The 26,739-nt window shown below is 39.4% G+C and overlaps 2 protein-coding genes across 3 annotated transcripts; one reads left to right on the top strand and one right to left on the bottom strand.

Annotated features, from left to right (window-relative positions):
* The first annotated feature begins 187 nt into the window (after positions 1-187).
* On the top strand, positions 188-24,237 carry bib (big brain). 2 transcript variants are annotated; one of them, XM_043428277.1, is made up of 5 exons: positions 188-503; positions 603-1,235; positions 2,232-2,358; positions 20,871-21,084; positions 22,450-24,237. In XM_043428277.1, the coding sequence occupies exons 2-5, from the start codon at positions 923-925 to the stop codon at positions 23,599-23,601; spliced, it is 1,806 nt and encodes a 601-aa protein (XP_043284212.1). In that variant the 5' UTR covers positions 188-503; positions 603-922; the 3' UTR covers positions 23,602-24,237. The 2 variants fall into 2 exon arrangements, with proteins under 2 accessions (XP_043284212.1, XP_043284211.1); XM_043428276.1 differs by having other exon boundaries at positions 188-1,235.
* On the bottom strand, positions 24,238-25,571 carry LOC122415803 (transmembrane protein 50A). Its single transcript, XM_043428278.1, has 4 exons — positions 25,324-25,571; positions 25,110-25,216; positions 24,751-24,911; positions 24,238-24,664 (listed from the first exon to the last, which is right to left on the bottom strand). The coding sequence occupies exons 1-4, from the start codon at positions 25,420-25,422 to the stop codon at positions 24,558-24,560; spliced, it is 474 nt and encodes a 157-aa protein (XP_043284213.1). The 5' UTR covers positions 25,423-25,571; the 3' UTR covers positions 24,238-24,557.
* Between the last annotated feature and the right edge of the window lie 1,168 nt (positions 25,572-26,739).

Raw genomic sequence — 26,739 nt, 5'->3', positions numbered from 1 at the left:
ACTGAAAATGATGTACTAATAATAATTTTGAAATGTTTACGCAGATAAAGACGAGGATGACCGAACGGATTACGGTCTGTCGGGGGGAAGGATGTCCAACTCGGCTGAGGCTCTCGAATCGGAGTTCTCCTCGTGGGGGCAAAGCGAGCGTGTCGAGGGTGGGGGCGTGCGGACGGGGGTGCTCGGTGAAGCGGCCGAGCGCACTCTTCATCCTCGCTCTCTCATTCTTGGTCTGGGGCCACTTGTTTCGCCTCGTACGAATTCGTTGTCACTGGGGAGCGCGTTGCCGGAGCGGCAACATCGAGTGGTTCTGTCGACATTTCAAAGTGAACGCGACTCCAAAAATCACCAGGTTCGGACATTTGCGGGAGTGAAGAAAAACATAACTGTCGAAGAATATCGGGAATATCGAGTGTCGAGTGCGAGATAAATATAAAAACAAATACGACTGAATTTCTCATCGAGTCCGTTGTTAATTCGTTCAATTATCTCGCAGCATCGAGGTAATAAGCTCGGAAAGAAGAATTTCTTTTTAACGACTATTATCGTTATATTCCCTTACGAGGTTATTAAAATACTTTTGTTCTCTCGTGTTCTCGCAGAGCCGGCTCATGCTCTTCAATTAAAGCTCGTTTAGCCTCGTTTACGGGCTCTCTTCGCATCGGGAAAGATCGTGAAATATTTGTGTTATAGAAAAGGAAGAAGAGCTCGCGCGGGTGAAGAAATAAATGAAGAATTCTGCGGGCAGTGAATGAATACGAAGGCGAGAGTGGAGCTTCGACATTGGAATCGACAGGGGCGCATTCTCTCATTCGACTCCGAGATTCCGAACATGTTTTGACGCTTTACGATCAACAGACTCTCAGCACAATTTACCTTTCGTCGTTCGATTGGATTTTTAATCGATTGAAACTCTGCGAAAATGGCTACGGACGCTATGCCGCGCGATGTGGACGCTCACATCGTCACACTTTTGACGAAATTATCCGAATTGCGGGAAAACAACGTTGAACCGATGACCGAACGTCGAGCACCGATGTCGATCGAGGCGAGAAGTCTCGAACTCTGGAGAGCCGTTGCCGTTGAATGCTTCGCTACTTTCCTCTTCGGCTTTGTTGTTCTTGGTGCAGCCGCGTCCTCCAATGTCTACGGTAGCGGCTTGTCCGTATTGGCCACTGCCATTGCTTCGGGTTTTGCGATCGCAGCGATTTCCTTGATCTTCGGACAAGTCAGTGGTGAGTTCGGGCGATTTTCTCCCCTCAATTTATCAATAATCCCCTTTTTTAACGTTAAAATTCCCTCCGAGCTGGAGCAACGATGAAAAGCTTTCCGAATTTTGACAGAAAAATCTTCCTTTAATCTTTCGACTCAACGAATCACTGCATTTGGAGAGCGATGCTATAAAACTGTTTTGAATTCATTCTGTGAATCGTTGTTTTCTGAAAGATTAAGTATTTTTGCAATTTTCTAATCAATTCATCAATTCGCCAAATAAAATTCCTCAATTGTTTCTCAGGCATCATAAATTGGACGTTTTCGGTGGGTCTTTTTTTTCATGGATCGTTCAAAGAGCACAAGAAGCTTCTTCAATTTTCCTATTTTACGAGCATTGGCGGTCACGAATTTGCGGTCAACCCTCATCGCTGCTCTCTCGATTGGGCTCGTTAAATGATTATACCTCGTTTGCTTTGCCGGCCTATGAAGCCCGTATCCTCGCCATGTCTTTCACGCCCGACGTTACTCCTCTGACGCAAGTGCACGAGCACCGAACCTCCCACCAGTCTCAAAAAATAAGCAAATCAACCGAAGTTTCGGTTCACGAGGACATTGCTCGTTGCACCTATTTCCCATTTGGTGCTTCACAAAAGCCACTACTGATACGCATCAATTATTCTATTTATAATCCTCTTTTATGAGCCTCCCACTCTCTCAAGCATCGATGTATGTAGCAAACTTATCGCATCGCCCGTAAACTCATTTTGGCACTTGAAAAGAAAACGATCGCGATAAATTGTTCTACCGCTTTTCCTTCGAGCCACAAACTCCTGAAGACCATTCGAAAACATTTTTTATTTCAATTTGCAGAAATTTCAACTCAAGAAAGTAACTTTGATTCTTCGAACGAGAAATCAAGAATGTTTTGTGCTATCGCGAATTTCAATAAACCACGCAATAACATACTCGTTTGACTCCTCCTACAAATTTATTGATGGAGATTTTTTCGTTTTCAGGAGGTCACGTTAATCCTGCGGTCTCCGTATCGTTTGCTCTATCGAGGAGGATCTCTCCTCTCCGGGCAGCTCTATATATCGCGGCACAATGCGGCGGTGGCATAGCAGGGGCTGCGATGCTTTACGGGTGAGTAAGATATGAGAAAATGCATAGTACGATGAATATACAACCGACTGTCAGTGTCCCCCAGCGTCATGCGCTGCGGTCTCGTAAATCTGCCCTTCAAGAGGGAAGAAAGCCGGAAATCTTTTACATCTTTCATTTTTATTTTACTTTTTTTCCATTCCTTTCGTCGTAAGGGAATTACGCTGCGGAGAGATTTTTTTACACTTGCACTACATATCATGTATTTTTTTATAACTTTTCAACAAGTCCAAAAAATACTGCTTTCCGGTAAAAAAAAAAAACAAGATTGCTGAAAAAGTGACTATTGATACGACTTTTTTATTACGTTTTCGTGAGGTCGACTTAAGGAGTTTCGGTACAGGCGATACAATGTTGCCATGCTAAACCATGCTAAAGACATAAAAAAATTCAAAAAGTTCGGAATTTTATAAAATTTGGTGAGCACATTCTTCAGTGCCAAATTTGACAATACACATTTTTTAAGATTTTTCTTCTACACAGTTATCGAGTAATTGATCACAAACGTTGACGTGTATAAGCATAGCGTTTCCATATGCGTAATTACTCGATAACTAAGGAGAAGAAAATTTTGAAAAAATTTGTGTTTTCGAACTTGACGTTGAAGAGCACCAAATTTGATCAATTTCTTAATAGAATTTTCAGGGAGGTATTTTCATCGTTTCGTGGAAAAAAAACGTTGTTGCCAAGAATCTTTGAATTGTTGGAACTTGAAAAAGTCAAGTGCTCGAGCTCTATTTTTTCGTCGTATAAAATATTGATCGTACGACCGATTACCACTTGATATCCAGTAAAATATTCGGTTCGTTATATTCGTGATAGACAAGTGAGAAGTGACGATACTCGGTTGGTCACGAATGCTCGAAATCTGTCACGTGTGAAAGTCAGTCTGGAAGAGCATGTGAATCGACTTCCGGTTGTTGCAAGACTGACTTTACGTTTTCGAGATTGGAAGAGCGACTGGGCAGCTGCGTAACGCGTGAAATTCGAGAGCGTGCAATTTCTCAAGTTCGGACAATTTTTATCCAGCACCGTCGGCGCACACGAGAAAAGATACTTTAGAGTCCGATGCGCAAAGACAGCGAAGGATTCGACAAAGGAGAGCGGACTTTTTAACTTGTAGAAATAATTTCGTTGACTTTGATGAAAAACCGGTTTACCGAGGGGCTCACGAACCAAGTTTTATTCAGAGTCGTCTGGCCGATTTTATCTTTTAGAAACAGCTGGCATTTCATACGCTTTTAAATTGCGTAATGAAGAAAGTAATGAAGGGAAGAAAAATGAAGGAGTTTCGAAGCCCGAGTCGCAAATCTACAGAATTAATAACAAAAGCAGCATGAAAGCGTCAAAAAGAGCGTGAAAGAATCGTCGAAGATCAAGGAATCGTTTAGCTCTTACAGTCTTCTGCGCCTCATTGATTACGATGATGTTTTTCAGAGTGTCAAACGAAAGAGAGAGAGAGAGAGAGAGAGAAAGAGGAGGAGGGATTGGTCTCGTGCACGTGCCGAAACGACGCTCGGGGCCGTGTCTTTTTATTTATTTTTTTCAAGATGATCGGTCCCGAAAGAAGAAGAAGAAGAAGAATACGAAGAAGAAGAAGAAGAAGAAGCGTACTTCAGCGAGACAAAAGGAGAAAATTTGGGGTTGATGGAGAGCGAAGTGGTGGCGCCTTTTGGTCGTGTGCACGAGAGACCACGGGCCAGCCAGCCGCGTATTGAGGCGCACAGCGAAGAATTCTCGAGGCCAAGGCGAAGAAGGAGATACACAACGAGGATGAAAAAAGGTCGCGGAGGCAGAAAGAGGCACGCGTAATTGGCAGGCGAGGGAGAGGAAGAGATCTCGTCGCAACGCACCTGCCTTCTTGCTGGCAGTCGACGAGACCATGCTGAGGAGCTCGACGCCGACGCTCAGCAGCTGCCGCAGATGTTTCGTGGACCAAAAAGCAGCGGTGCACATTTACACAGGCACGAATTTGTGCGCGTGTGTGTCTTGAGGAATGGGAGAAGAACGAATGCACGCTTCGTAAAAAGATAATAAAAGAGGGGAATACCTTCGCTGCGTGCCCGCGACGAGGAACCCTCCTCCTCATCGAGCCAGGACGAGTTTCACCAACCCGAGAGAACATTTCTTCGCTCAATTTTTTCAATCTTATTTTCTTCTTCCCTCTTTATATCTCCTCGTATCTGCCTGTACACATAACCGTTTCGTTTTATATATTCACAAACACTGCCTCGGAGGTGTCTCCTGTGTATTTAGAAGCTGAGCGCAATGGCGAGGAGCGAGGTAAAGAGAGCGAGAGAGAGAGAGAGAGAGAGAGATTGGAGCAGATGTTTCCTGGTCTTACGAAAACCCGAAGCCTCCTCGTATCTCGGAGGGAGGCTTCTTCTGCTTTTTCTTCTTCTTCTCTTCTCCTCTCAACGTCTTCTTCGCGTTTCGCCTCCTCTCGCCTTTTTCTCCCCAAAATACCTGCTCCCGCCGGTTCTCCGCCATTTCGAGCGTCTTCGTGCGGTTCAACTTCATTTATTTCTCACGACCGTGACTCGCCGTGGGTCTTCACCGCGACGAGAGTCACTTCAGATCCCGAAATTCCGGACTTTTCGCGCGTCCGACAAAACGCTTACTTTCTTCCTCCGCACCGTGAAAAAGAGGAAAAACAAGAAACGCTCGACACTCTTGCTCTCACGATCCTACCATATTGCACGCGCTCCGTCCCCGCTTATCGCGCCCTGTACACGATCAGCCCCAAAGATGTAACAAGTGCGCGATATGTACCGAAATAATAATCGAACAATACTCTAGTTAACCGAGCTGACCGCAGGAGGAGCAACAAAAAATAAGAGAGAACATTCAAACCCCACTGACACGAGTCTCCAGGGATAACACCCGAAGCAGCAACGAGGAAGAGAGAGAAACTCACCCTTCGGGGATGAGTATCCCGCAGGAAAAAAGAAAAATAAAGCAGGAACGACTTGGCTTGCATCTGTTGTAAAAAGGGCCACGAAACACTCGGCGAGACTCGGAGAGGTGTCCCTAAGGGGGGTGCGACGTCCTGTATTGTGTTTTACTCTTTTTATGTATTGGCCATACGCGCGAGTATGCTGGCTACAGCAAACTGTAACAGAACCGATGAATCGAGGATCTTAACGAGCGGAATACGATTTTTTTCTCCTTTCGAACGCAGACTCGGAATAAATGCTACTTCGCGTCTCCACCAACGACATTTATGACCGTATAATAAACCGCCCGATATTTTTTCGTACTCACCTCTCTTTCGGAGCTCATCTTGCTTTGCTTTCCTCGAAAATTGGAAAAAATATTTCCCTTCGCGCGCTGCAGCCTCTCCATCTTAGCTCCTCTTCGAAGTTTCCTTTCCTCCGCGCTCAATTCGAAAACAGAGATTCATCCTTGTCACCTATTGAACTCGCCGAAAAAGCGAGCTTAACTCTCCCGGAAACTCCCAAGTCGCTCCACTTTGCTCCAAACCTTCGACTACTCTCTTTCTCGCCTTCCGAGCCTTTGTCTCGGCGGCCTTCGCCATGGAACTGGAGGCGTTTCGGAGACGCTCTTCTCCCCCGATTTCGCATCGAATCGCAGCGTTATCATCGAATTTATGGAATTTGCGACAAAAGCAGAGAAGTTTCAACAAAGTGCTGACTCGGATTGATTCATTTTCCTTTTTGTCCAGCTTCGGTATGAGGGACTCACGAATTATTCGAATTTATAGAATTCAGAACAAAGCGCGAGTTGTCGAAGTTACTGCAAAGATCGAATTTCGTCGATCAAGGGCGGGGATTCGGTGCGGAAAAAAGGCCCAATTTTAATCATTTTTTTAGACGCTACAGCTAATAGCAAATCAATTTTATCTATTGTGACATCAAACTACGATATGTGAACAATATTTCCGGAATTTTTAAAACCCGAACATCAATAAATGAGAACTCGATGGTGGCAAATCTTCAGAGGCACTTCACAAAAAACGTTGTCCATCGGTGAACAGTATAAATCGAAATCTATTTTTGAAATTCGACATGGTACTTCCTCACACAATTGACCAGGTATCCACGAGAGGATTTTGTTTTCTCGATTTTTTGCATTTTTTGTGACACCTGGAAGTGAAAACACCTATTTTTGTCAAAAAAATGAGCCTATTTGTTATTATAAAATTAATAATTATGAAAAATTGGGAAGAAGCTCTCGTAGAAACCTGGTCAATTGGGTAAGGAAATAATATGCCAAATTTCAAAAGGGGATCGGTCGAGTAGATTTCGATCACAGTGTTCACCGATGGACAATTCTTGTTCCAAAGTGTTTCTGCTATCATCGAGTTAATTATTGGTATTCGAGTTCTAAAGATTCAGGAAATCTTCTTCATTGAATTACGATGTTACAATCAATATAAAAATAGACATTATATGCAGCGTTGAAAAAAATTCTTAAAATTTTTTTCACCGAATTCACCCCGCCCTTAAGGAGGTTGGATCGCGACGATACAATGTTGCCACGCTAAACCATGTTAAGAACATTAAAAATTTCAAAATGATAAGAATTTAATAAAATTTGGTGAACATATTCTTTAGTGCCAAATTTGACAATACAAATTTTTAAAGATTTTTCTTCTGTACAATTATCGAGTAATTGATCGCTAAAGTTCACGTGTATAAGCATAGCGTTTCCATATATATAAGTAGAGGAAAGGAAGCTAATTTGGAATACACCAAAAAACGTGTATAATGCTATCCCAAATTAGTTGCACTTACTCTATATATTTCGGGCATAAGAAATCTGCTTTAAGGAAGTTGAGGCATTAGAATGAAAATGATGTCATCGCTTTTAAACCGATTGCATCTTATAAAGTGAAGTGTAAAAAAAAATCAGTTAAATTTTCAGACAGTTTAGGAGCGTTATTGCTGAGAAAAATCAATAACAATTTGGGCCAAATAACACGTAATCTTATGGAAGTCAAGACACATTCAGTGATATCTCCGTTAAAAATGATGCTAAAAATATGAAATTTTTTGGGCAACATGAGCAAGGCTTGCTGAACAATGTCAATTTTTTTCAGATTTATTAGGAGATTTACTGATATTATATTAATAATAATCTGTTTCCCGTGCAGTTTTTTGAGGCTAGGATCGTCACCGTTCGTGTTTTCGACTGAGCTTTCACCAGTTTTTCGTCTTTTTTTCCCCAACTTTTCTTTAAAGTGTATGCAACATTGCCAAACTGTAAACTGGCCTAACTTTTGAAAGGTACAGGTCATAACTTTTGGGTAAAAAAAATGACTGTACAGCCTCAACTTCCTTAATGCGTAATTACCCGATAACTAAGGAGAAGAAAATTTTGAAAAAAAATTGTGTCTTCGCACTTGATGTTGAAGAACATTACCACCAAATTTGATAAATTTCTTATCATTTTGACGAACGTAGCCAGCCTCCTTAACTCTCAATTATTCGACGACCACGTGGTAAAAAATGTTGAAAAAAATTCTAATTGTATACTTGATGCCAAAGAATGTTATCACTAAATTCTATCACATTCTGATTATTTTTATATCGTGATCGAACCCCCTTAATATTTGTCAAATTCGGAGAACTTTGATTTGCCTCAATCGTCGTGTAAACACCGTCGATAGGAAGAAAAACGGCAAGGTTGAAATTTCGAACGAGCGAGTTTATAACCCATGCATAAACTCAGGCACATTCGTATTTTTAATGTATTTGTTGCCACCCCCGAATCCAGGAAACAGCTGTAAGGAAGCAGGTGCCAGTCGTGCTCGTCGCGACGTCGACGCGGTGACGTCGATCCGGAGACACACGCAGTGCGCGTGGCCGACCGGATGCCACAGTCAAGCAAGATCCTTCGTATGTTTTTCTCCCCTTCGAGCAGATCCGATTTTTTCCGAAAGTTTTCTCCCCCCAAAGCAGGTCGTGCTTTTGGAAATTGGTGTCTCGTTGCCTCGAGATTTTTCTGGGAAGGAGACCCGCCGGAGCAAGAGTTTTCCAGCGATGATACATTTCTGCGGCTGAGATTTGAACGATGTTTTGAAAGCGTCGGGAAATCCTGCAACTCTTCCCAACGGCTAATCTCTCAGGAAAAGCCTCGAGCAATATCAATCACTCCCGGAAATATCAAACGCCTTTTTATATCTCCGCACTTCGTATAGGGGTAAAGCAATATCCACGAGCTTGAGACAGAGTGAAAGAGGAGAAAGGAGAGGATAAAGCAAAAGAGCCGGATATTCGGGTCTATCGTTTTGGTTGAAAGGACGTCTGTCCTTTTTTTCCATGCCACTTTTTTATTTGGAACTCGACGTAGCGATAAGCTCGCACGTGGATGCTGTAGCTCCACGATGGTTTGCTCGACTCTCAATGAGGAAACGGGGCGGGGATAAAGCGTTGGAATGACTGAAAATTCGAACAGCTAAAATCTCGAGTTTATAATCCTCGAATGATAATACGGAGACAGATGAAATCGACTTCGAATGTCGAAAATAAATAAAGTAGAAACTTCACAGTTCGAAGCCATTGCTATTCTGCATATCTAAGATTTATAGGCTCGAAAAATTCACTTTCGATTTTTTGCTGATCCATTTTCTCTGGTCTGCCTATGAAACAACGGTTCTCCATTTTTTATTTGAAAATATCAACCTTTTCGTGTGGTCTGTAAAAATTGCGTTTGAAACATACATTTTTGAGTTAATACGAATGCAAAGAAAGAATATTCGCTCAAACACGTTGAATAGTCGATCGTGAATAAGAATTTCGAGTCATTTATTTTTCTCCGATCTGATATGAGACCTTAAAAATTTCGAAATATCGACCGTTCCATAATTTGGTTATTCGACACATTGTCCAAGTAGTCCTCGTGTGGGCGCAAAGATTTTCTTTTATATTTTTCAGCTGTCATACGAAGAGTTTCATCGAGAAATCGGCCTCGCGTACACCGGGGCTTTGTTCGACACGACGAAAAATCGAAGGGAAGCGAAGGATGCTCCCCGCGAGTGAGTTGGAGCGAGGGGGAAAGAGCGAGAGAGCGAGATGAGGCCAGGTGGGTCAGGTAGCCCGTAAGAATGTTACCTGCGCGCGAGCGGAACGCCTTTCCTGCCCATAATACGAAGCCAGGCTAAAACGCGGAGGGAGAAAGAATTACGGAGAAAAAAGGAGAGACGAAAAGGCCAGGGGCGCCGGCGAAATCGAGTTCTTCGATTCCGTCCTTCGAAGCTGTCCTAAAAATCGTTCCTCAGAAAGTTTCCTTGCGGAATTAGCGAGAGGAATTTTCTCTCGAAACGAAACCAAGTCATTTCGGAGTTTCATTTATTATTCTCAAACTCCCGCGACTATTTATATTCAAACTCTTTACGGTTTGAATATCAGACACGTGGCTGAAGAAGCTTTTTTTCGAGACTTTTCATTGCAGTATATATTAAACTCGATGCGTATGAGAGTTTTACTTGCTCTCACGATATTTATTTACGCAGACATGAGCTCGTACAATGACTCTTATTCACATTTAGACTGCTCGTTTTTTTCACTCCACTTTTTCGTCATGGGAGCATGCCTCTTCCCTCCTTCCATGGGGCTCTCGTAACTTCGCCCACTCGCTCCGGCTTATTAGTGCGGGGACCGAAAAATATTTTTAGATTCAATGACACCCCTTCGCGTACTATCGAGTTCGAGCGTAAATATGTTCATTCTTTTTTCAGATGTATTTATAACGGAAGGGCCGATGTACTACAGAAATATTCATTATTTGCTGTTCGACTTACGATGAGACGTATGGAAAAAAAGGAGAGAAAAAAGAATCTCGTACGAGGGGGATTATGCCGAGAAACTCTCTGCTGGTAACAGGGAAGAACTGTACATGAACCTCCGCGTGCAACTTGTAGGATCGAAGGGTCGCTGTCTCTCCTTCAATTCGGGCCCTTCCCCGTATACGTCTTCTGCCAGAACGCCAACAGATGGTCGATACAACACGTGTTCCTGTTCCTTGAGACTCTTTTGCGGGCCTCGTCTTATTTGCGTTCTCATATCCTTCGCCATACAGGCTCCTTCAGATATGAACATCAACATTTCATTCTTGTTATTTCAAAGGGAAAGAAAAAAGACTTTTTTCGAAAAAAAAATTCAAACCCATTTGCCATCCTTGCGGATCGATGAAAACTCTTCGTCGACTTCATGTTTGCGAATGAGATTTTAACATATTAGTCATCAAATTGAATCTCGTTGCGAGCTGATCATGCTGCGCTTTGGAAAAGATAAAAAGTGCTTCCAACGAGAAGGGGAAAAACCTCTGTTCCGAATGTTTGAAAAGTTCTGAAAGAGCCTGTAATCCCATCGCGCCATTTGGAATGTTTTCCTTTTTTTTCGGACACCCTTTCGTCCCCACATGGAAATGGATTTGGTCGAGTGACTGCCGCCGTGTCTTATAATTCGAGGAGGGTGAACCCAGGGGGGGTCGAAGGAATTAATACATTTCGTCCAGCACAGAACTCTTTTCTTTCTCCGTCTGCTTAGATCGCGCGCGGTCTTTCATCGTGACTCAAGAGTGTAACATCTGCCCTTGGCTCGCCCGAGGCATTTGCCCTCGCGGATACGCCAATTGTGGATAGAAAATATAGCGGAGAATTATCCGTGCGCAGCTTCTCTCGCCGAGAGCTTCAACATTTTTTCTCTCTTCTTCTTTCTATTTGGTGAATAGAAAAAAAAGAGTCGCGCAAAGGACGAGTGGCTACTGCTTGCAATGTTGCCGGTGGAGATTTAGTTTCGTGCAACATGTGGCCGGCACGTGTTTCCAAAGCAAAGAACACCCAACCACGTCGGTTCATATACACTTTATATATGGAGGAAAAGGCAGAAGGATCTTTTCGGAGGATCCAGACTCTGCAGCTGCCTTATTCCTTCGATGATTTTCATCTCTCTCTCTCTTTCTCTCTCGCTTATTATTACCACAGAGCCAGGTCAATGGAATTCTTTTGGACCAAAAGGAACGACGATTCTCCTCACTCTTCCTTCTCTCTTACCCGCGCCTTCTTTGTTATTTTTTTCCTACTTCACGAGCTTCGACCCCGCTGCCCCCATATGCCTGATACCATTCAATACAAATCCAACCACCATTCTACATTGTCACTGTCATTGTTGTTATTATTATTGTCCCACAAGCTTCGAAAATCAGACTTTTTGACCTTTTAACTTTTCGAATATTATACGTGAGATCCCCATTACTTATTAGAAATTTCGATTACACTTGTGATTAATGGCTTCGAGCAAACGTCTTTTTATGATTGGCTCGAGAATGATTTTATCTGAAATCTTGACTCGATCGAATGATTGTTATTTTCTACACTTCTTCATTTTTGTCTTCATTTATTTTTATGTAGGGGAAAGGGCAAAACGAAACACTCTTTCGAAAATTTAGAACATTTTTTTTTTCCATTGGAAATCTGCAAAATTTCATTATTCGATTGAGAACATGTTTCAAAAACTTAAAATGAAAAAAAAAAAAACAATTTTTTGGGAAATTTAATTTTTTTCAATCACCAAATTGACCTATCAGCTCAAGAAGAGCCGTGAAATATTTATTATCATTGAAAATATTGATATTTCCAACATATGTGATATTTATACAATTTTATCTTGATAAGACCTTATTTCTCATATCTTATAAAAAATAATGTATGGGGCGAAGTGGATTCGCCCTTGAAAAAAATGCTCTATTGACGATTTTGACTAATTTTCTCAGATGTGTGGTGAAATTAAATAAAATTTTTAATTTATGAAAAAAAATGGGGCAAAAGTGGCGTTTTTTGTACGAAAAAATTTTAGTGTCCACATTGCCTAATTTTTTTTACTTATTTTGAATATTGTTAAAAGTTCTTAGTTTCTTGACGTTCTATTTGAGCGGAACTTCGTTGAAATTTATGAAACGCAATTAATCAATGGAAGAAGAACAAACGCACTGTTCTCATCACACACAATATTTTCATCTGAAACGAAAAAAAAAACAATCTTATGACGAAAATAATTCAGATTAAATTTTGAGTTTAAATCCACGACTTGATAATTCTAACGAGTTCGCAAGCTCATGGCGAATTCGCCATATCACCATGTGGAACGACGTAGCTTCCGAGGCCCAACATTGCTCACGCCTGCGATAGTTAAAATGTCATTTAGTGGCACCAAAAATGATGTTCTTTTGGAATACACATTGTATCAATTTTCCTTGGTGTTACCAAAAAAGCAAAAGAGTTGTGACTTTTCTCACTTTCAGGTGTGTATCCTCAAAAAATAAGAGTAACTACCATGAAGTTATCGTATCAATGAGATAAAATTGTATAAATTTCACATATGTCGGAAGTATCCATATTTTCAATGATAATAACTATTTCACATATAATATTTCATATATAATTAAATATAAATAAATTTATTTAAAAAAATTATATTTCACTAAAAATTTTTCTTAAAAAATATATTTCAATAATATATTCATTTTAATTAAAAATATTAAATTAACTTAATTGTTCAACCGCAATTTCTGGCACAACTTTAATTAAATTAAAAAATTTATTCTAAATAAAAAATGATTTTATATTTAAAATTAATTATTAAATAAAATTATATATTTTTTTAACTTTTTAACAAATATTTATATATAATTATTTTCAATGATAATAACTATTTGACCGCTTATCTTGAGCTGACAGGTCAATTTACTGATTGAAAAAGAATTCAATTTCCCAAAAATTGTTTTTTTTCGAAATTTTGAGTTTTTGAAGCACGTTCTCAGCCGAATGACCAAATTTTGCGGATTTCCAATGGGCAAAAAATGTTCTAAATTTTCTGGGGGTGTGTTCCGATTTGCCCTACGTTTCTGTATCCAAATCCGCATCCTGTACGTACTCTTTTGTTTGTTTCGGTTAAGAAACTCTGAACGTGGTAATCGAATGTTGCGAGCTTATGCTCAAACTTTTAGTCTTTATTGAGAAATTTGAAAAACGATTTTTCAATATTGGATTTAAAGCGCGAAGTTTTGAAACGCTCTCGTTCTTCTCTCACCATTATTTCCTGTTTCATTTTTGTACACACGCAAGTACAACTTTTTGACGAATAGTTTTCGAGGTCTTGTCACACGTTGCGAAAGCGAAGTTCACACGGGATCGATGTGTGCGCGGGTGCACGTTTCCTGCCTCGTTTTATAACGTGTGTCCCCTCGTACGATTATTTTTCTTCGTTTCTCCTTTGCTGTTTTCTTTTCTTTCTTTCTTTTTTCGTACGCCATTGAAAGACTCTGCTCACTATGTTCGTGACTATGGTCTCCGTGCATTAAATACACCGAGCTCCATTCGAGAATCCGGTCTTCCTCAATCGAGAGCCAGTCTTGGTAGGCTCCGGAGAAGACGAAAAAGTGAGCACGAGGAGGCGGAGAACGAGAGAGAATTTCCGTGCATTGTTCAGACCTTTTTCGAGTTCTTTTATGCAGAGACGGGCCTCTTTTTTTCCTCGAAAATAAAGGGAGAAACGATCCCACAGGCGCTTCGGTAACCGCCTCCAATTCGCTCGCACAATCGCGGAAGATCATAGGCGTTTATTAATTCAATACCTGCATCCATTGGATTCTCCTTCGACACATGTTCTTCGATGTGAACGTGGAAATAAAACTTGGTAAATAAAATAACGAATTTGCCTTCCCTTTGCTCAGCACTTTTCACCATAAAAATACGGAATTCATCAAATTTTGTGAATCTTTTATTGCGTGAAAATTAGGGGATGTAAATATAGGGAGGATCGCAAAATTGGTAATTTATAAAAAAATCATTTTGTAATCTGTCAAATTTTTTTGAAAATGTGTGCTGATAGAGCCAACGAAATATTTGTCAATCGAAAAGGAAATGTGAGGAGAATGAGGGGAGGGTAATTGAGAAGGGCTCCCGTTTTTATGCAGACGTAAACACACGTGTCAGTACAGCAAATGTGCTCCAGTTTGGAAACTTTCTCCTCCTCAGCATCTGACTGCTTCCCACAAAGATATTCTCTGCTGTGGTGAAGAAATACACAACCCTCGTCCGAGGGGCTGCTTGCACTTGCCGCAAATATTCCCAGCTACGTATTCTCCTAACTTTATAATGATCGGCAATCCGTTTGGATTGTAAAAGGTCAATTTGTCCGTGTCGATCGTTTCCACCCCTCGTTGGAGTTTTTCTCCATCCTTCTCACTCAGGAGGGTAAAAAACGATGAAATTTTCAGTGCCCGTCGTTTCAGCTACATTAAGGTAGATGGGTGAATATTCGTTATCCAAGATTACGCGATATTTTTTGTAGGCAAAATTTGGACGCTAGTAATCGTGTAGTTTAGCAGCGAATTAATTTTTGCATATCGACTTTTCTCTGGCACTTACCACTCCGGCACACGCGAGTCGTACACACGTGAAAAGTTATTGAATTTTTTCATTAGTTATATCCAAAATTTCGCAAAAATAATATCGATCGTTGTATTTCGTGGATATTCAAGAATATAGACGTATTTTAGTTTTTGAACTTTACCATTGAAAATCGGATGAAATATGAAAAAATATCTGATGAGAAATTATTCAGATTACACGATATTTTGCCATTCGTTTGCTTCGCCACGTTTTTTAGTCAGTTTTTACAAAACGACTATTTTTATCGCGGTAAACTTTTTTATCGTTTATTTTTTCATTTTTCTCCACTGCGATACTACTTTGGGCAGTAAACTCACTTAGTAACCTATAAAATTTGTAAACAAAACTGACAGCGTGGCATCAACAGCAGCGGCAGCTGTTGCACCAGCTCGTCAAAGGGAGCTCTTCAAACGTTTTTTTTTTTATGAGAAAATTGTATAAAAATGATGGTTCTCTACCGATTATATTTCTAAAATAATTAAATTATTATTTTAAATTGTCGTCTTTTGGAATTTACACGTTCTACGGTACAGTCGATACAATGTTGCCGTGCTAAACCATGCTAAAAACATAAAAAATTTCAAAAAGTTCAGAATTTTATAAAATTTCGTGAACTTTAGTGCCAAATTTGACAATACAATTTTTTTAAGATTTTTCTTCTACACAGTTATCGAGTAATTGATCACTAAAGTTGACGTGTATAAGCATAGCGTTTCCACATATATAGGTATACATTCCGGGCATAAGAAATCTGCTTCAATTCGTAATTACTCGATAACTGAGAAGAAGAAAATTTTGAAAAAATTTGTGTTTTTGCACTTGATGTTGAAGAACGTTATCACCAAATTTGATGAATTTCTTAATATTTAGACGTCTGTACTGAAACTCCTTAAGGAGGGTGGATCGCGACGATACAATGTTGCCATGCTAAACCATGTTAAAAATATGAAGAATTTCAAAATGATAAGAATTTCATAAAATTTGATAAATCTATTCTTTAAAAATATGTAAGACAATATAAATTTTTTTAGATTTTTCTACCGCATAGCTCTCGAGTAATCGAGCACTAAAGTTCACGTACACAAGCATAGAGTTTACATATATAAAGTTATAACATCTCGTGCATAAGAACTTTGATTTAACGCTCAATAATGCGATAACCATGTGGTAAAAGAATTTGAAAAAAATTGTATTTGTATACTTGATGCCAAAGAATGTTATCGCCAAATTTGATAAAATTCTGATTATTTTCATTTCGTGATCCGCCCTCCTTAACAAAGAAACATCTTCCGCGATGACTTTTCATCATTTTTTTCCTCATCCTTACTTTGATACTTCATCATCGCTGATCGAGAATCGAGTTTTTAACACGCGATATCTTTAAGCAGTAAACTTCGAATAAAACCTCAAATGAAAACTGAACTTTGTAAGTAACCTTCAAGAATTAAAATCTATTTAACAAAAAAGTTTTCCGCCGTGCAAATTCCTCCGTATGAAACACTATAAGAAGAAAATATCGAATGAAATTGGAAAATTTGATGAACAGATTGGCTAATGGGCTTTGCGGACTCGCATCTCGATTACGCGCCCTTGAGATAGGAAGGAAGGGTGTATCAATAGCTCGTTAAACGTGAGGGTAGAGCGCACACGAGCGCGCGGACTATAGTGAAATTCATTTAAAACGCATCGTCCGTCAATTCGACGAGAGGGGCCCGCCGTGCTGCCTCCTTTTTTTATTCTCCGTCATGTGGAGAGCTGCTGCACGAGCCTCTCGTGTGAATTGCGAAAAATGGAGCACAGGTTGCGTCGAAAATGATGCGGAGATACGGAGCACTCGAGTCAAGTGCGGAACGAAATAAAGGAAAATTAAACTTCTGGGCCTCTCGTACGAGAGAGTTGTGGAGAATCGGACGCGTGGCAACTTTATCGATCATACGTTTTTCATCCACATTTTATCCCTCGACGCATCGAAGCTTCACCGGGGGAAAAAAAAACGAGATACATTACTTTGTTGTGGACTCGCGTGTGTGCATCAAAGAAGGGAAGAAAAAACTCTCGCTTCTTGTTCGTCGACATAAACTCTAGGTCAATTTTAAAAATAACCCCGAGCCGTGTGGAAAGAAATAGGCTGAAGAAGCGATAATGAGGGGAAAAGTGGGGCAGGAGTTGACGGCTTTATCCATCGACACTGTTTATAATTTTATTATTATTAAAACTCACTGATTTGATAACATTAAAGCAGTTCGGCCGCTCGATAAAGTACGGTGAAGCTCCACTTTTTTTTTACGGTGAACGATGGCTTAAGGTTCCCGACGACGATAAGTACAGTTCCGGAGCCACGGGGCAAAATTTTGAATTATTTCATTTACAATATTAAGTTTTTAACACGGTACCCTATGAAAAGCTCACAATAATATTAATTGTGGTAAAATTGTACGGTGTCGGAGCTCCGGAAAAGTTTGTATCGTGGAGAAAATTTATCACAGATTACGTTTCTTTAAAAAAATTACCTTACGGGGCTTTTAAGAAAGAAAACATGAAAAAATTTTAGTTTTTGACGCGTCGAAAGCGGATGTCAGTCAACACGTTGGAAATTTCGTCTAATTTCTTTTTGAGACTGACTCACGTGCTTTCATTCGTCTAGTAGCTTCGCTTTTTTTAAATAAATTGATCATTCCTTCTTCTCGGTGCTGTTACGCCGATGCAAACTTTTTTTCGCACAATAAAAATATTCTCTCGGTTGTGTGTATTTAAAGTGTCACCGGTACCGAGTCGGTCATTAACTAGCCAAATTGAAGTATAAATTTCATTTTTTATCATATTTTTAAAACATTCCATTAAATTCTTATGATAAAAATATCCTCAACGTAAGTGTTTATTAATTTTATTAATAATTTAGACTTTAAATAAATCAACATAAAGTAGTTGTAAATTTGACTGAATTATAGAATGCGGCCGAACTACTTTGAACTCTCGCGGCGTCTGCTTCCTCGAAAATCGTTCATTGTTTGTCTCCATCCTTTTTCTCGATCTCTGGATCGATCCACAAGAGTGAGAGAAAGTGAATTTGCATCTCTCGTCGCGATCACCTGAGCTGTCTGATTCAGATCTGTGTCAAGGGTGCTTAAGGTTGGATTATTCCTAGAGGGGGGAATGCAGGGAACGGGCAAAAGATCGGTATCTAATTGGTGTCGATTATTACACGTCTCAACGAATATGAAGAAACGAAAGTTTCTCGATAGATTTTGATATTTATTCTCGGATAAGGATTTTTTACACCATGTCAAAAAATATATAAAAATTCATGATTGTGATAGATTTCGTAAAAAGTAAACGAGAAACGTCAATATTTATTCATAAAAATGCAACGTAAATTTTATAATTCAATTTGTAAAATCGTCTTTTTTCATCTGTCTTTCAAATGTCAAAACGCCATCCGCCATATTGGATTCCATCGTGACGTCACTCTGATAGTAAACAATTTAGATTCTTATTGTGCGCTCTGTGTTATTTTGAAATTGTGCAAGTTATTAAGCACGCTTGTGGACTTTTATCATTATAATTTGATTAAAATCGCATTATGGAAAACGGTTTTGTGAAAGCAGAAAGTACAAAAAATCTACCAATGATAAATATGTTGATGGTGGCGACGAATCCACAATTTTTGTGGCATTTTTACACTTGTATTATTGCATTCAGGCACGAGACACCAATGATATACCACTATAACTCACTATTTGTGCAAATCTTATTACTTGCTCTTTCGCAATTGTATTGTTTACTAACGGAGTGACGTCACAAACCGAAACAACACGACGGCTAGCCTTTCCGCGGGAAAATTCAAAATCATAAATAAAAAATAGTTTTCAAGACAGTTTTCGGCCTTATAAAATTAAAATAAAAATTCTACTGGTTTATTACGATCTCAGGATTACTTTAAAACAGTTTTCAAAAAAAGGTGTAATACCCTATTCACGCGCAGACCCGATTAATCGCAATCGCACGCGCGAATATCCACATAATGAGCGCATGAGATGCGGGTAAAAAATATGGAGCACTTTGGTCACGAGCCGACTCGATTCTCCCTTGCGATTTACATGTTAGAGGCACTGGGTCTCGATGGATCGCTATTGGATTATACACATATGAGATATAATGGAAGAGGTCACTTATATCCACGACCCCGTATGATTGTACACATATAATAGACAAGGGGTGAAAAATAGCTGTGAGAAAATTGGCAGGCTCTTGTTTCGAGTATTGCGGTTCATAGATTTGGCCTTTGGGGTGAGAAAAAAGCGTATTTATAGGGATGGAGGGTCGAGGAGGATGCACCGACTAATATAAACATTATAGCCTGCGGGGCGATCCACTTGCCACAAGGGGATTTTTCCTGTCGGTGCTTCCCCGAATCGGAGGGTTGATGGAGCTTGCTCTCTCTCTCTCTTTCTCTCTCGATGGGGATCATGCTTCTCATACATTCAAATGTACTTTTGTCCTCGGAGTTGCCGAGGGGACGGTGAAAAAGTTTCAATATCAATGCCCCAAAATTGTCGTACGTTGTACATTATCAAACTGCGGACCTGTAATTCATACACTGTGTATATAAATCTCTAACTATATCATTCAAAATGTACGGTTGAGAAGGATGCGTTTGGATGCACCACAGCTTCCATAAGGCGTCCCATATGCGATCTCCGTTTTACAAAAAATGCTCAATTATTCATTTCATTTTTAACGGTTCACCAACAAACGATATTTGAGAAATTTAATCATTTCTTGGTCGTTTCGTAAAGAAAAAAATAAAAAGATTCCTTCTTAGACACATTTCCTTGTGTAGAAAAAAATCTTAATAAAATTGTATTGTCTAATTTGGCACTAAAGTTCATCAAATTTTATAAAATTCTGAACTTTTTGAAATTTTTTATGTCTTTAGCATGGTTTAGCGTGGCAACATTGTATCGCCTGTACCGAAACTCCTTAATTGCGTGATAATTAAATATGATTCCTCACCCTTTTTCATTGAATAAATGACAGATGAATAATTAAGGGTGTATACATGCGCGTCGTACTGGTCAGTTGACAGCCTTTCGATATTTTTTAAAGGAATTATCCCGGTCATTCGTACATAGAACAACATTAGTAGAAAATCTTAATTTTTTAATCGGAAATAATGTTGAAGTCGAGTTTATTGCAGAAAATATTTCATTCCGAGTCTTTCACATGATTCGATAGTACATTGCGAAATGGTGACACTTGACAACGTTGAACACCACATAAATAACTCTAAAAAAAGTACAGCTGTCGCTTCCATTGACAATGTGATTGACGTATGGGTCTGCAAAATGTCAAGATTCTCTAACCATTTGTCGTCTTCAACTCAATATTTCTTATTTCTCATCTTTTACATCTAATTCAGAAATATATGAAATTTTGAGTTGAAGACGTTTGAAGGAGCCAGTAAATCATTGTGGCCATAAGCGACATGTTAATTTCTATACTTTTCGACTGTTAATTAATATTTCGACCAAACAGTCGACAAAGGATCTTGAAAATTCACAGCCATAGAAAAAAGAGATAAAAAATTAGAGTGCTGTGTAAAAACAGCTCTCGCGCCTGTACATCCTTAAAAATAAAAATATGTTTATATTGTTAATAAAATATTAATATCTATTACAATATGTATTTTTGCATTAATTTTAATTACTCCTTATCAATGGAAATAAATAAACAAAACTAGTAGGCATCAGTGAAAGCTGTGATGTCGAATGTGCTCAGAAATTTTCAGAAAATTCATCAACAGAAAGGAAAATGAATGCTTTGAACAATAAATGAGTTTTTTGTGTGCCTTTACACTTTAATCTCAAAACAGTTCGTGCATATGTCTTACGTGTTCCTTCAATGAGCAGTTTAGTCTATTTTTTATGGCAATTTTGTCGCGATATTGTTTTCATCATCATGGATAATATTTACACATGGAAAATACAAAATCGTTTTTGTTGAATTATAGTCAATTAGTCAATTTGTTATTTTTTCTCGTCAGGAATTTAATGAGCTTCCTTATTTCTTGTTGCAGAGTGACAGTTTCGGCTACGGCGACTCAGGTGATGCCGACTTCCGGTCGTCTTGGAGGACCCATAGAGAAACTTCTCGTCGAGACGGCCCTCTCCGTTTTTATTGTTCTCGCCCACTTGGCTTCGGATCTTTCGAGAAATCACTTACCGGCGATGGTCTCTGCCAAACCAGCGGGAGTTTTAGCCGCTGCTTACACCGCCGCCACTCTCGTTTCGGTAATTACTCGAATGGCTTATTCTCTCAGAATCTGTCGCTACGGACTAAAGATTCGCTCGAGTTTTTCAAAATATTTGGAAATTACAAAATTTTCATTGAACCTCTTGAAATTAAATGAAAATCCAATTTATCCAATTCTCGTTGTTCGACGGATGGAAACAGGTCGATGTAAACAAAAGAATTTTCGAAAAACAGCGAATTCGAATAATTCGAAGCGAGTTGTTAAGGAAAAATGCAAAAAGCCAGGTACAAAAAGGCTTGATGGAAATATCGAAGATCAAAGAGTCGTATAATTATTTCGTGATCACGCCGGGTCAAAATATCTCAATATAGGTCGTTAAGCAAAAAAATGTAAGCGACACGTTACACCGAATAAGAGCACCTGCCGTCTTTATTGAGAACTCCCGGTCCACCAAGCCCACCTGCTTCTCTCGGCGAGCAACGTAAAGAAGTAAAAATTTCAATGACATGAAAGAGCCTTCTCGGTGTCCTCTACACCGATCCACAGCCTCGTTTTTCCTCAAATTTTTAGTACTCCAATTCGTTCACTCGATCTTATCTGACCTCATTGTTCAACTAATATTTCTTTTAGCGATAAGGAGACAAAAAAATGAAAATGCATTCGAGTTTGCAACGAAATTAATAAAAAATAATTTTCAAATATTGTTTATTAGTATTTAAACTTTGTAAAAAAAATTATTTCATATTGTTTTCAAAAATTACAACATAAAAAATCACGTTTCCCGAAGCACTATGAAAAAAGTTGCTCCACGATCTGCATCGTGTATTCTTGAAGCGTTGATAGATCTGCAGAACGTTAAAAAAAAATTCTTGTAAAATAAAGTAAAGGTCTGTCGAGCCGGATTTTTGAAATTCGAAAATTTTAGCAATTTACGGCAGTTTACAAAAAAGTGTGCATTTTGTGTCATTAATGTCAGACTTTAATGATATTTATAAAAATTTTTAATCCCAATATCAAAAATCCAACTCGACGGACTATAGAGAAAATTATTTCGAACATTAAAAAAAAAAAAAAAAAAAAAAAAAGTATCAAAAAATATTAAAAACTGTATGAGTTATCATGCAGACCGCCGTGCCAGAAGAAGTAGTTTTGAGAAAAACGCATTAAAAGTTTCAAGTGCGCATCGTTGGGCAGTCACGTTTTCTATAATAACTTTCGATCGAAAAAAATCGATTTTTTAAAAATTCTGGACGTATGTAAGGCCTTAATTCGAAGGCCACGTGTGGCAATTTATCCTTTTGAATAAGCTATTAAAATTTTAAAAAGAATATAATTAATAAGGAATAAATAAATAATGAATAAACAATTTTTTAACGGTTCCCGTATTTTCGTATGATTTCAGAGTCCTTTTTTGAATCCCGCGAGAGCTTTGGGTCCGGCATTCGTGATGAACCGTTGGGACAGTCACTGGGTGTACTGGGTAGGACCGATATCAGGCGGTGCTTTAGCCGCGTTGATTCACGAGTACGTGCTCAGTCCGAAACGTCCAAGGGATTCGCATGAAATGGAGGACGGTGAGAATTCATCGATGAGATCGGACGAGGACACGTACGACGATTTGGACAAGCCGAACGGTCCGAAATTTCCAGGATCTTACGCGACGTACAGGCCGGTAGCTGGGGCTAGCTCGTCGATTTATTCGGCGCCCCCAACGACCCTCGAGAGGGTAGAATCGATTTACGGTGGAACGAAATCTCTGCATTGCAAATCGCCACCATTGACGAGAGCCAATCTCAACAGATCTCAGAGCGTTTATTCGAAATCGACGTCGGGTCCGCGCGACGCATTCATGATACCAAAACCCGGTCCACTGGTGCCCGCTCAAAGTTTGTATCCACTGCGAACCGGACAAAATACATTGCCGAGCGGAGGTATCGGCTGGAAAGACGGTTTCACGCTTCTGTCGAACCAACCGACGCAGTCGCCGCCGCAAGCAGCCGGCGGACTCCATGCGCCACAAAATCAATCTCAAAACCATAACAGTACTAATCAAAACATGCAAAACCAACTGGCTCAATGCACCCAAAGTATTTACGGCATTCGAGGAATTTCGACGAGTGTCAGTAGCAGGGAAAATGGTATTTACGGTGTTACCACTGGGAACGGAATTTATGGACGAGCGCCCGTCCCTCCTCCCAGCTCGCAGAACTCCCAAGCTGGTTCTCAAGCCGGACAGTCCGGAGGCCCGGGATCCACCGGATCCCACCAGCAAAAACAGCAGCAACAGCAGCAACAACAGTCCCAAGCCCAACTGCAGAACGGACCTCTTGCTACGAGCTCGGAAAACGGACAAAATCCGAGGAGGCCTGAAAGCACGTACGGTCACGTTTCACGGAGAATAAGCGACGACTCTGCCTACAGCAGTTATCAAGGCTCGACGAGGGGAAACTACGGCAAACCTCCTGGACAATCGCAGAGGCAGCCCGGACCCGTTCAACAAAACCAAAATCAACAGAGCAACTTTCAGAGAAACTCACCGAATCCCCAGTACTGACGATCTCAGGAAACTCATAGAAATTTGAGACAATGAGACAGCGTTGTTGTTAATTCATCGAGTTGCGTTGCTCGATGCTACCTTCGAAATAAATTCCGCGATTTCTTTCTCATGATCCAATACGTTTTTTTATTCATACAGAATTTCATACGCAATTGACGCAACGTTTGCTATTCGTTACAAATTGTTGCAATTTTAAAACTCGGGGTATTACATTCGGTAGCACAACGTACTCGATGAATTAGCAATACGCCGAAAATTTATTTATTCACACTTCCCGATCAATCGAGTCTTTCCCCGAATTCTCGTTCTGCCGATGATCTCGTAATTAGGAAAAGCAAAAGAAACGTTTTTATTACGATCGATTCGTTTAGCAATTTGTACTTCCTTGAACAACCACGAAGACTGCCAGCTTTCGGACAGCATTTTTCTAACTCTCCAACGTTCTATCGATCGTCGCAGCTTTTTTTTAAATCAATCATTGAAATGAAAATGCAAAGCCGAAAGTTTTGTACATAAACATTGTATTTATTATCTACTTTATACTTATTGATTAAATTGTATGATTAATATTGTTAAATGTGTGTGCGAGTATTATAAGAATCGACAATAATAAAGAAATAATACGAAAGTAAATACTTTGTATGTTTTATACTGATTTTTTTTATTTATTCCCACTATTATCGAGTTTTTCCTTACATATATCGTGAAAATTTGCAAATCGAGACGACTCCCTTGGATCGTCATTTCTACAAAGCTTATTATTCATTCTGTACGATAGTTCGCTTTCATTATTGAATTTGGGCGACTGATTCGCCCTCAGTCACATTTTCCTTAATTAGTTTGTTTATTTTATTATTAAATTATCAGTGAAAAACTTATTGCATTCGTTTCGCTGACATTTTTTCCTTGAATGTGTTGAAATAAATACAATGGAGCAGACACGTACGGGTTGTTCAACCCCACTGGTCCTCAGATCGGCCAAACTTATAAGTTAACGAGCCCAAAAATATGAAAATGTTCTGCAGGAAAAGTCCAACGCCAGGCCAGTGATGTTGTGCTTCTGCAAAACGTAAATTTCATTGTCAATGTAATCTTTTCACACCCTTTATATTTTATAGTTATTGTCTTAAATATTTTTGTACTAACCGGCTGTGATGAAGTTTGCAAATAAAATCCAGCAAGCTGCAATCACCGCTGCAAATCCCATTACAAATCCCACGAAAAGCCAACCTCTGGCTCCTCTTGCACCAAGACATCCGCCGTTATATGCGTCTCCTCTGATCTGTGCGTTCGTTACCGAATTGACCCTGCGCTCGTGTTCGATATTAAGTTATTGTTCATTTTGAGTTTCCAAAATTACATTATCGTAATATTCCTAGTAACTCTTTATCCTCCGGAGTTTGTACAATAAAATAAGTTTGAGTCAGTTGAATTTTTTTGCTGTCAGAAAAACCATCACCCGAGATGTCATTTATGGAAAATGTCATCGAACAATAAATACTTACATAAACAAGGATATAGTACCAAAAACTCCACAAAGATGATACGCATTGACCATTTCAGTTGGATATTTTGCATGAGCGTCTATAATGAACCACCAGCCAGTAAAAAACTAAAAGTCAAATGAACGGATTGCAATATGGTAGAAAAAAGAATCTCATTAATAAACAATTGACGTTAATGGAACAATGTAAAAAGGTAAATACAGAATCGTCATACCAGAGTTCCAGCTAACATCGACATTAGAGCATTTTTTTTCTCGCCACCCTCGAACCAAATACACGACGGTATTTGTATATTTTCCAGACATGAAGTCATGTTTTTTAGTTTATCAAAAAAAAACTTTGAAGTTGACTATAAATGAGAAGAAAAAATATTCTTCCGAATCTTCTACACTTGTGTACAGTATCTAAGTTGGAATGCAAAATCTAACCTTACACTATCCCAATGACAGAACGAATGACATCATCTAGGGAATTTTGTGGCTCGCCGCCTTGCCTGCCAGATATTGTTTTTGGGTATGGCGTATATTACCCACCGTGCATATTCCCCATTGAAGTTTTGCACTGGCATCACTAGGCTTGAACACGAAGATTCATAGAGAGGCCATGATACTGATAGAAAATATGTTTCTGTTTTACCATTCGTTATAAGTTTAATGAATTTAGTACAGATAGAGCGTCGGGTTGTATTTTTTGGAGTCAGCAGTGCTGATCACTCGCTAATTCAAATATTGACGTGCTGCATGAGCACTTGAATATGAATTAGTACGATTAAAGAAAATCACGTTGGATTTTAATTACGGGAATAATAAATATTCACATATATGTACATCAGTTCATGCACTAACAGTTTGTATATACACATGTGACTTGATGAATCGAATATATTTATTTAACATTCACTTTTGTTTATCAAGAAACATTTTTGAACATATGTACATCCATATATATAATATAACATTATATGTATATCTGTCGGAATTTTTGTTTAGCGAAGCACGAATTTTGCGTTTAACTATGATAACGCGTCTCTTTGTTCAACGAATGTGTACGCCGAGATTCAAAACGATAAAAGTTGTTATTAATCTCTCTGTGAACAACAAAAGATGAACTATGGGGAATTTGCACGGCGCAAATTCCTAATCGCCAGGTCGCAAATAAAAAAATATTAATTAAAATTTAATAAAAATACCTTAATATATAAATATTAGAGCGCCACAAATAATGTATAATTTTAATGGATGATTATAATTTATTCAACGGTTCGGTACATATAATTTTGTGTATTGATAATTATGGCAATTAATCGGTGAATATTTACGAATGGATTTTGGATAATTCGTTCAGTTTGTTTTCGTTCTTCACGTGTTTACGTTTTCACGCGTTTACGCTTGGTCGTGTTTGGACTATTCGCTATAGCGTAGTAGCAGAGCAGAGTGGGGATAGAGGCGTTCGGTCAGCCAGCGGGAGAGAGGGGCGACGGGCGGACACCGGGCGGAGCGGGCGGAGCTCGAGACAGGGGAGAGGCGCAGGCGCAACATGATTCGCTTCACTCACGTCGCTCGGCCCGCTCGGCGCGCACAGGGAGGGGGAGAACACGTTTCGCTTTTCGCTTCACTCACCGCCCGGCGGG

The sequence above is a fragment of the Venturia canescens genome, chromosome 9 (genome assembly GCF_019457755.1).
Source record: "Venturia canescens isolate UGA chromosome 9, ASM1945775v1, whole genome shotgun sequence".
Classification (NCBI taxonomy): domain Eukaryota; kingdom Metazoa; phylum Arthropoda; class Insecta; order Hymenoptera; family Ichneumonidae; genus Venturia; species Venturia canescens.
Note: the sequence above shows the minus strand (reverse complement) of the source record. Positions and strands in the feature narration are given on the sequence as shown.